Below are 11,324 nucleotides of genomic sequence, written 5' to 3'. Positions count from 1 at the left end.
CCATATGTGTTTTGCTCCCTCTTGTGGTCAATTCAATATTACACCCATTTATGTCCAGCATATTTTCCTGCAGATTTAAACTGCAGGTTTTTTTTTTATACCAGACATAAACTGGCTGAAATGGTTCAAGAATGGACCAGAAGATGGGCAAGGGGCCCAATAAATAGGGGACATTAAAAGAATCTGGGACATTCTGTCTATCAATCAACAGGGGGCTTAATAATTCATTGTGAGATTCTGTATAGAAACTACAATAAAATAAGACATGAGCGACTATTCCATTACAATTGTTGTCAAAGGGGCAAAGCCTGGCAGACAGAGGGGTTTCCCGAAATCTGCCTTCATGTAGTGCAGATGGCAAAACATTAAATCTAGTCAGAGAAATAACTCTACATTGAGAGGGATCACACAGGTGAGATAAGTATCTCATGTGTGTGTGCGTTAAGTGCCGTCAAGTCGCTTCCAACTCATGGCGACCCTATGAATGAAAGTCCTACAAAATGTCCTGTCTTTGACAGCCTTGCTCAGATCTTGCAAATTGAAGGCTGTGGCTTCCTTTATTGAGTCAATAAAGGAAGTGTCTCATAGACCTTCATAAACGTCCTAGAAGATGTTCTTGCAGCCTCATCACAAGTTAGACATCAAACTCGTTCTTGATGTCTCAGCCCACACTTCATCACCTGGAGACCTTCGGTATACCAGTACACAAGGATGCTGCAGAGGTGGCCCTTGCCCTGACAATAATGAAAATCATGGTAATTCGTTCTTCTTACCGACACTCCAGAGCCCATTCCTAACATCACCTTTGAAAATAATTGTATAAACATCAGAATCAAGAATAACACATGGTAATTTGTTGAACATTGTTTGAAACAGCAGGTGCATAAGTATCTCCTGAGGACCTGGGCTGAGATTTGGGGCAGCTGGGCTGGGCGGGGCGGAGGGAGCTGTGCTGTCGTGTGATTCAGTATCATCCACTTGCATCAGAATCCAGCACTGGGTTCCCTTGGTATAAGTGCAGACTCGGCACTGCTGGGTGTAGTAAGAGGGTTTGGGCTTCTTCTAGTTTGATGAATTTGGGGAATTTCTTTAGCAGGCACGCCTAAGATGACCCTGCTGCTGCAGCTGCTGCTCTCTGGGCTGCTGCCCCATCTCTTCTGCAGGGTTTGGAAGGCAAAGTGCCCCTTCACTTTGATCAGTGATCAAAAAAGCCCACTGAATTATTTCAGGTTGGGTGACTTGGCCATCAATGGCATCACTTCAGCAGCAAAGGCTTTGCTTAAGCCACATGTTTACTCCAAGCCTCCCTCGACTGAATTTACTGCGTAAGTAATGATGTGTTGATGGTTTTAATGCTACTCAATCTGATTCTGCTTTCACGCTCTTTTTACCGTGGACGGTCCCTGTTTTCTGGGATCCAGACTGGAAAAGCCGTGTCCCTCATTTGTCTGATTGGCCACTGTGAGAAACAATACTGGAATTGATGAACATTTGCTCAGATTCAGCAGAGTTCTTATGTTTCCATATTGTCTTATGAACAGTGAGCCACCCCACATGCCGAACCTGTTGCTAAACCTGCTGCAACTGGTGAGCTCCTTCTCCATTGTAAAGTGTGACAGCCTGTTGAGGACCAAAAGCCTTTGTTTGTGGGTTAGATCATTCTTTAGGATCATCTAGATCGCTGCCGGTCTGAGTAGACAAGACTGACTTTGATGGACCAGGGTCTGATTCAGTATAAGGCAGCTTCATGTGTTCATGTGTGTCCATGTGAAATACCAGTGCTGCATTTCCTCTTTTCCCCATAGAACTGCCCAGTCAATCACAAGAGCAACCATGCCCTTTATGCATAGTTTATCTTTAAAGGAGAGAAACTGGCCCAGTCAATTTCCTAACATCTTTACTTCAGAAGAGACCCATGGTCAAATCCAAGGGAGATCTCAGCCAGCCTCTTTGTTCTCATTTCAACCTTGACAGGCTTGTTGTTAGGACTAAATGGAGGACCGTAAGAACCGAAGGAGAAGAGTGCTGTTGGATCATACCAATGGTTTCTCTGGTTCAGTCTTTTGTGTCCCTCAATGCCTGACCATAAGCTCTGGAAGACCTAATAGCAAAGCCTCCCCTTATGGTTGGCCCCCAGCAAACAGAGCTCAGAGGGAGACTGCAAAGTATGCCCTCTGGGATCCCTGGATGAAAAGTGTGTTAGATCCATGGATAGAAGCCAGTGGAGGATGGACTGGTGCAATACATATATAAATAAATATCCAAGGAATATAGTGTCAAGTAGGCAGAGGAGAGCCTTCAGCACGCTCAGGCAATAATCACTGAAAATATGTCCCACTGTTCTCTTACAGAAAGGAAGCCTTTCCTATTCTGCAGGGATCCATGGGTGTTTGAAATAATATTTTCATATGAACATATGAAGCTGCCTTACACTGAATAAGACCACTAGTCCATCCAGGGTCTCAGGCATAAGTCTTTCATACCAACTACTACCGCACCCTTTAAACTAGAGAGGACGGGGACTGAATCTGGGACCTGATGCTCTAACACTAAGCCATGGCCCCTCCCCATTATTATTGCAAACTGGAACTCCTGTGCTAAGATTTAGCAACTGGCCCCCTCGAGGTCCCAGGGATGTTTGATCTGTCTCCAGACCCCTTATTCAGTACCTCCTCAACTGTCTCTTGTACGGCTGAAGATGGAAGTGAGAGCCACAGTAGATTATTGTAGGGTCAGGGCAATAACCAACCTTCTTTGCTTGGTGGGACTGTCTCGTTTCCCCGTGGGGTTTAAAACAGATGGAAAATCAAGGTTTTTTCATTACAAATGGAAACTTATTCCATCCAGTTGCTAGGCACTTTTTTTTGTGTGACCATCTAGCTGAATACTGTTTTGCAAAACATTTGTCTGCATACAATGAGCAGCTTCCTAAAATATAACAGCGGGAAGAGCTGAGTAAATCAGATGAATGGAGTTTGGGGCACCTTTATTTTTAGAAGGCACCAACTTCCAATCCTCCATTTTTAATGAAAGATTTTTTCCTGTTTAATGAGAAATATGCTCTCATTTTTCAAAATAAAAGCCTCAGTGTCACAGATATAAAATTTAGTACCTAAAAAAAAAAAACTTTGGAGGTATAAATCAGTGCTCCAGATGAGGTGTGCATGCGTTGGCTGCACTCTGGATATGGCCCAGTGTAGTACGCTGCCAACATGATGTGGATAGCCCCAGGCTAGCCTGATCTCGTCAAATCTCAGAAGCTAAGCAGGGTCGGCCCTGGCCGGTATTTGGATGGGAGACCTCCAAGGAATACCAGGGGCGTGATGCCGAGGCAGGTAATGGCAAACCACCTCTGAACACCCCTTGACTTAAAAACCCTGTCAGCTGTAAATCCTAAATCAGCTGTTACTTGAAAGCAAAAAAAATTAAGTACATTGCTATGTTCCAACACTGATACGAAGAAAGACTAAACTGTCTATAATCAGAAAACCTCACAAGTTGCAACCATTGTTAAATCTATTTCTTATTTTACTTACTCATAAGCACAGTAAGTAAAGGCCCTGCAAAGGCCCTTATTGTGAAAGAAGCATGTTTTAAGCACGTCAACACTGAACACCAGATTAAATGTAACTATATATATTATGTTGCAGCATACAGGAGCTGATGTATTCAGACCTTCTGCCCTTCATGTTTGCTATTGAGAAAATCAGTAAACAACCCAGGCTCCTACCCAACATCACTCTGGGGTACAACATCTATGAGAGCTATTCCAATGCAAGAATGACTTATGATGGAGTGGTAGACCTGCTCTCAGGTGGACAGATGCATGTTCCAAACTACAGGTGTGGAAGACAAAATAATCTCTTCGCTGTTCTTGAGGGGGGTGATTCTGTAATCTCCCACCAGATTTCAACCATTGTAAGCATCTACAAAATACCTCAGGTATGAATTGAAAGGAATGTGTGGGCTGAGTCTAATTCCACTCCAGAGAGGTATTGAGTACCACAGAGAGATTCTAGAGACAGAAAATGATTTTGAATGGAGCTGAACATGATTTGAGCAAGGCTTTTCTTCCTCTGGTGTACCTGTACATTCCCACCCACCCCGGGATCTCTGCTCAAAATTTTTTAAGGATTTTAAGATCACGCAAAAATCACTATATACCACAGTATGAACATAAGTACATAATGAGAGCCCTGCTGGGTCAGAGCAGTGGGCCTCTTGTTATGTTGCTCAAACTGCGTTAAGTCATGAGTCTCGCATGGTTTCAAGCACCTGTAAAACGTCTTTGACCAGATATCACAGGGGGGTGGGGTCGGTGATTTCCAGGATTAATCATAGAGATTTCCAGGATTAATTAAGAGGAGAAGACTGGGAGGGGATATGATATCCATCTTCAAGTACTTGAAGGGCTGTCATATAGAGGATGGTGCCGAGTTTTTTTCTGTTGCCCCAGAAGGTTGGACCAGAACCAGTGGGTTAAAATTAAATCAAAAGAATTTCCATCTAGACATTAGGAAGAATTTTCTGCCAGTTAGAGCAGTTCCTCAGTGGAACAGGCTTCCTCGGGAGGTGGTAAGGGCTCCTTCCCTGGAGGTTTTTAAGCAGAGATTAGATGGCTATCTGTCAGCAGTGCTGATTCTATGACCTTAGGCAGATGATGAGAGGGAGAGTCAGTAGTCATTTCAAGTCTTCACTGTTTTCTGCCAGTAATCTGTCAACAATGCTGATTCTAGATGGCCATCTGTCATTTGAAGTCTTCACTGTTTTCTGCCAGTAATGTGGTGCCATCTGCATATCTCAACATAAGAACATAACAAAGGCCCTGCTGGATAAGACCAAGGCCCATCAGGTCCAGCAGTCTGTTCACACGGTGGCCAACCAGGTACCTCTAGGAAGCCCCCAAACAAGACGAGTCGACTGCAGTAGCACTATCCTGCCTGCGTTCCACAGCACCTAATATATTCGGCATGTTCCTCTTATCCTGGAGAGAATAGGTATGCATCATGACTAGTATCCACTTCAACTAGTAGCCATAAATACCCCTTTCCTCCATGAACATGTCCTGCCTTTTATGACATGAGTGGGAAGGTGGATTAGGTTTCACTCCCTTCCAGCAGTGTCCGCAAGTCAACCCCTTTAACTTTTGAGATATAAGGTAGCCTAGTTCCTCCACACACACACACACACACACACACACACTTCACAGGAACCGTAATGTGCCTCTGAGACAGAACCTACGTCCACATTTACATCACAGTGGTGAGCATTTTGATCATTATTAATGATTGTATATTAACAAAAATGTCAGTTTTGTCCTCGCTACAAGAACAACACCAGTCTCTTCCTTTCCCTGGTAGATCAGCTATGGTTTTGTTAATCATGTGCTCAGAGATGAAACTCAGGTGCCTTTTTTCTACCGGTTGGATCGAAAGTATGACTCCTATTTCATGGGGATTGTGAAGATGCTGCTGCATTTCAGGTGGACATGGATCGGTCTCCTTGCTCCAGACAGTGACAAAGGAGAACAATTCCTGAGGACTTTGACCCCTCTGATCATCACGAGTGGGATTTGCATTGCCTTCATGGAAAGCATTCCAGAATTGAATGACGAACGCAAGATGTTAAGTTTCCGGAAGTCTTCATTTTTCATGCAAAGAAAGTCTAATGTAGCTGTTTACTATGGGGACTCCCACACCATGATCATGCTGGGATTGATGATCAAATATACTGAAAGAACAAAAAAATCCATTGTGGGGAAAGTTTGGATCACAGTAGTCTTGCATGACCTCAGCTTGAGGTGCTTTTTCAAATATTTTGATCTCCAGCACATCCATGGTTCTTTTTCCTTTTTGATCCATGCAAACACAAAGACCAAATATGACAATTGGAATTCCTTTCTTTTGACTCTCAATAAAATTGGGGAGGGAGCATTTCATTGTTCATATTCAAATCATGGGTTGTCTGTGAAAGGTGGGGAAAGATGCAGAGAGAAAGAGGAATGGGAGCCACCATCCCAGGATGAGCTAGAAAGTATCCTGTCTCAAGAGAGCTACAGCATTTACAACTCGATCCAGGTGGTGGCACTTGCCTTGAATGCGGCCTACTTGTCCAGATCTAATCGGAGGTCAAGTAGAGGCTGGCTGAGACTTCAGAAGCTGAAGCCATGGCAGGTATTTCATCTCTTGTGGTCTCTGAGATTTTCTGTCAAGTGTTCAATTACATATTCATACTCTGAGAAGATTTTACATATAGAGGCAAAATGAAATTTAGCACATTACCAAGGCACAGATCATCCTGATGCAGCTCAGCCTGAGGAATGCCCTGAGACCCACCCTCCACTGGATGAGGTGTATTGGAATTGTAGGTCTGCAGGGAACATACAGAGGTAGCAGCTCCTGACCTAAACATCTTAAGATTCAAGGAATATTTCATATAAACAAGTACATAGGCATGTCTGCACATGTGTCCACTTTGTTTGCTAGGATTAGAGAGGTTTTCAGAATGGTAGTACCCTTAGAAGAAGGCACGGAGGCCATACCCAAGTGCTTTAGGCATAAGGATAGCAAGATCATCCATATAGGGTATAATGGAGGCTGTGGAACGATATGTGTTCTACATTGTCACCAGAGTCACATAACTTCCCTCCCAACCATGTTTACTTATGCCAGGACAAATAATGCTATGACTACGTCCAGCAGATTTTTCTCTGTACATTCAAAATGTTCCTCCCATCCCAAATGCTGTAGAGCTACAGTGACCATTATAAATGACTATTTGCTGCCTCTCGTTGCTGTCCCAAATCTTCGGCTAGAAGCACTGTGCCTCACCTGGCCCCATGCTAACAGTGGCCCCTGCTTGAACAATTCTCTTTATAATGCAAAACCAAGTTTCTATTTCTACAGATTCACATTGTCAGTGTGAAAAGGCCACTGTGATTCTGGAGGCCCCAAACACTGGCCCAGGATCACAGGAGACGGGAGGCTCTCAATGAGGAAGGCTGAAATATCCAATACGGCTTCCTGTGTTTCTAAATGCTGGTGTTTTCTATGTAATTCTAGCTTCATCCTTTCCTCAGAAACTTCCAGTTTTTTAATCATTCCATGGAAGGAGTCTCTCTTGACAAGAATGGAGACATGGCCGTCAACTTTGATATTGTGAACTGGATGGTGAAACCCAATCGGTCGATTGTTCGAATTAACGTTGGCAGAGTAGAGAGACAAACATCAGCAGAGATCACGTTCACCATCGATCAGGATGCCATTGTGTGGCCCAGATGGTTTAATGAGGTGGGGAAGAAAATGGTTTTCATTTCATTGACATTAATAGCTGCAATCAATTGTCGCTCTCATTTGGATGGGCCCAGACTAGCCTCATCAGATCTCAGAAGCTAAGCATGGTCGGCCCTGATTAGTACTTGGATTGAATACTAAGGAATACCAGGGTTGTTATGCAGAGGAAGGCAATGGCAAACCCCCTCTGTTAGCCTCTTGGCTTGAAAATCCTACTGGGTTCCCATGAGTCAGCTGCGACTTTACGGCATGTTAGACACACAAACATACACAATCAGATGTCAGTTCCTACATGTGATACACTATTGAGATTCTTTTTTTTTTTTAAAAAAGATATTTTATTGACATTTTCAAAAGAAAAGATAACAAACAAAAACAAAAAATACATACACTTAGATTCATACATTTTGCACTTACTTCAGGAGTCAGTTTACATGAATATTGTTCTATTGTTATGATAGTTACTTAAACATTACTGAGTCTATGTTTATACTTTAAATTTATCCTTATCTATAAGTCCACCACATTTATCTATAAGTCCACCACAAATGAAAGTAAGTTCTGTCTTTATCTTTACATTTCCAGCAGCGGCAATCATATGTTTTAGCTATCTTTTTAATGTCCATTGGTGTGATATACCATCTGAAGAATTGTTAATACCTGTTTTTTCTCAAATTGTTACTGGCAGTAAATTTAATTGACTTGGTCCATAGTCTTTCCCATTGCTGCATTGTTATCTCTCTCTTAAAATTTTCCATCCATTTAATCATGCATACTTTAACTTGCTCGTGTTCTGTATCAAATTTGCTCACATATTGAGATTCTTTCTGTCAGCGTGTACCATCTAATAACCCAAGGAATAAGAATGGCAGGGCAAAGCATGATGGAATACATATTGGGAGGGTGGTCAACAGCAGGTCTTATTTGTGGTGATTGTCAGGATGGTGCAGTCAGCCTTCCCTTGCGCATCCTTGTTAGACTTTGGTCGTTGCCTGGATGCTTCCCTGAGTTGTCCTATAGCATCTTAGCTCAAAAGGGATCTATTTCATCTGGCTCTTTTTCCTTCTGTTGATCACCGTTCTTCTTGGAGCAGGTTGGCAGTCTGTCATCCCTGGCCAGTGCCCCAGCCCTTCTGAGGAGCATGCAAGCATATCGTGCAGGTCCAGACCCACTGGTGGTCCTGTTGAATCATGTCCAACCAGATAACTCCTTTCTGTAGAGCTCACACACATAACAAAGCATTTTCCTTGACATTCATTTTCTTTATGCTTAGACCCTGCCTCGTTCTAGGTGCACTAAGAGCTGTCCACCTGGATATGCCAAGGCGGTTAAGGAAGGAGAGCCTCTCTGCTGCTATGATTGTCTTCCATGTGCGGAAGGGACAGTCTCCACTTGGGAAGGTTGGTCATATATGACAGCCCCATATGAGGGAGGGGGAGGGACAAAAATGATGCCTCCTAACAGCCTCAGCTTCTCCAGCCAGCATGGTGTAGTGGTTAGGAGCAGTGGACTCGAATCTGGAGAACCGGGTTGGTTTCCCCACTCCTCCACATGAAGCAAGCTGGGTAACCTTGGGCTAGTCAGAGTCCCTTAGAGCTCTCTCAGCCTCACCTACCTCACAAGGTGTCTGTTGTGGGGAGGGGAAGGGAAGGAGATTCTAAGCCGGTTTGATTCTCCTTAAAAGGTAGAGAAAATCGGCATATAAAAACCAACTCTTCTTCTTCCTCCTCTTTGGCTCACCTGACCAATCATTTCACTGCAGTCAGGACCACGTACAAAGAGCCTTATGCCAAGTGAGACTTTTGGATCCATTGGCCAGAACTTTCCACAATTTGCTTGGCATTCATTGGCCAGAATCTGAGGGCTCTACCAGAGGTCTGAGATGGTTTTGGCTGGTGATGCTAAGGATTAAGCTCAGCACCTTCCTCAATGAAAGAGTGCAATCTGACTCTGAAAGTGGCCCAACTCCATCCCTATTCCATGCTGTTACTGCCTGACCACTCCCTCCTCTCCATCTTCTCCTGCTTTCCAAGTATGTAAGCATGCACTTCCAGATACATATAATCAATTAATGGCTGTAAAGCAGATGCAGTAATACTGAAATTAATATGTTCTTTTCAGATGCAAGTCATTGCGATAAATGTCCAGAAGATCAGCATCCAAACCAGATCCGAGATCAATGTGTCCCCAAGCACATAACCTTCCTGTCCTATGAAGAACCTTTGGGGTTCATCCTAAATTTCTTTACTCTTTCCTTCACGCTAATCACAAGTTTTGTTTTGGGAATCTTCATTAAATACTTAGAAACTCCAATCGTCAAAGCCAACAATCGGGACCTCTCGTACGTTCTCCTCATCTCCCTCCTGCTTTCATTTCTCTCCTCTTTTCTCTTCATGGGTCAGCCCCAGAAGCTGACCTGCCTTCTCCGACAAACTGTCTTCAGCATCATCTTCTCCATTGCCGTCTCCTCTGTGTTGGCCAAGACTGTCACTGTGGTGGTTGCCTTCATGGCCTCACAGCCAGGCAGTAGGATGAGGAAATGGCTGGGGAAGAGCTTGGCAAACTCCATTGTCTTTTCCTGTTCCGGTATTCAGGTGGGCATCTGCACTCTCTGGCTGGGCATCTCTCCCCCCTTCCCAGACTCTGACATGCACTCCCAGGCTGGACAGATCATCCTGCAATGTAACGAAGGGTCTGTCACCATGTTTTATGCTGCCCTCGGCTACATGGGCTTCCTGGCTGCAGTCTCCTTCTTGGTGGCTTTTCTGGCCAGGAAGCTGCCTGGGGCGTTCAATGAAGCCAAGTTGATTACCTTCAGCATGTTGGTGTTCTGCAGTGTTTGGGTGTCCTTTGTGCCCACCTACCTGAGCACCAAGGGGAAATACATGGTGGCTGTGCAGGTCTTCTCCATCTTGGCCTCTAGTTTGGGCTTACTGGGCTGCATCTTCCTTCCCAAATGCTACATTATTATACTGAGGCCTTATCTGAATACAAAGGAACACCTAATGATGAAACATAATAGCTTCTTTAAAGGGAGTGGATGAGCATGTGAATGCAGAAGTGAATTTACATCTACAAATATGAGACCCTGATATTTTGAGGGGGGTGTGGCTCAGTGGTAGAGCATCTGCATGCAATGTTGAATGTCACAGGTTCAATCCCCAGTTTAAGGGATCAGGTCCTAGACGATGGGAAAGACCTGTGCCTCAGACCATGGAAATGTGTTGCCAGTCTGAGTAAGTAATACTGACCCTGATGGACCAATGGTCAGATTCAGGATAAGGCAACTTCATGTGTTCATATGTATTCATGGGTATTCTTCTGGTGGTGGAAAGCTCCATCAAGTCACAGCTGAAACTAGAGCTGCAGAGGACAACATAATCTCTTGGCTGTTCTTGAGGAGGCTGACAGCAGATTCCTTCTCCTGAACAGATGTTTGGGGGGGAATAAGGAACAGGGTTAAATAGTGGTAACAAGGCAGGAAGTCCTAGAACGTCTAGACAAACTGCAAACTAACAAGTCACAATCATTGGCAATCTATATCTTTCATTAGGTGGGTGCCACGATCTCACATGTTCTACAAACACTCCAGGCTGGGGGTGGGGGGTGGGAGGTGGATGCTGGGTTAGTGGTGTACAAGGGGGGTTCAGCATCAGGACCCTCTACAGAGGAACAGCTCCTCTTTTCTCCCCCTTCCTCTCTCCCCTCTGTGCTTTCAGATAGTGCTGATGGACAGTTCTCTGCTGGAAAGCTCCCTGCTGAATCAACAGTAGCGTCTGTGAGAAATATCAGAGAGACGTCAGGTCAACGCACACACGCACACGCACACACCCTGGACTGTGTTATTAAAACATTCCTAGGGTACTGATTATCAGCTTTAATTTCTTTTTCATGCTTCTCAATCAGCTTGTAAAATTTTGCTTGTCTCCTTTTTTCAATATTCATTTCATTCTCTTTAATACAACCCGTTGAACACATGAAGCTGCCTTATACTGAATCAGACCCGAGGTCCATCAAAGTCAGACCGGCAGT

At 44.1% G+C, this 11,324-nt stretch overlaps 1 protein-coding gene across 1 annotated transcript; it reads left to right on the top strand.

Annotated features, from left to right (window-relative positions):
* The first annotated feature begins 5,450 nt into the window (after positions 1-5,450).
* On the top strand, positions 5,451-10,336 carry LOC130473241 (vomeronasal type-2 receptor 26-like). The gene is made up of 4 exons (XM_056844769.1): positions 5,451-6,173; positions 7,062-7,289; positions 8,386-8,452; positions 9,414-10,336. Exons 1-4 carry the CDS (start codon positions 5,451-5,453, stop codon positions 10,334-10,336), a joined length of 1,941 nt encoding a protein of 646 aa, XP_056700747.1.
* The last annotated feature ends 988 nt before the right edge of the window (positions 10,337-11,324 follow it).

The sequence above is a fragment of the Euleptes europaea genome, chromosome 1 (genome assembly GCF_029931775.1).
Source record: "Euleptes europaea isolate rEulEur1 chromosome 1, rEulEur1.hap1, whole genome shotgun sequence".
NCBI classification, from domain to species: domain Eukaryota; kingdom Metazoa; phylum Chordata; class Lepidosauria; order Squamata; family Sphaerodactylidae; genus Euleptes; species Euleptes europaea.
Note: the sequence above shows the minus strand (reverse complement) of the source record. Positions and strands in the feature narration are given on the sequence as shown.

What these genes read in the sequence shown, in the direction of transcription:
- LOC130473241 (XM_056844769.1), top strand. Translation starts at nt 5,451, where the DNA reads ATGGGGATTGTGAAGATGCTGCTGCATTTCAGGTGGACATGGATCGGT. An exon ending in AGAAGCTGAAGCCATGGCAG is followed by an intron (nt 6,174 to 7,061) that starts GTATTTCATCTC and finishes ATGTAATTCTAG; the next exon opens with CTTCATCCTTTCCTCAGAAA. An exon ending in CATGCAAGCATATCGTGCAG is followed by an intron (nt 8,453 to 9,413) that starts GTCCAGACCCAC and finishes TGTTCTTTTCAG; the next exon opens with ATGCAAGTCATTGCGATAAA.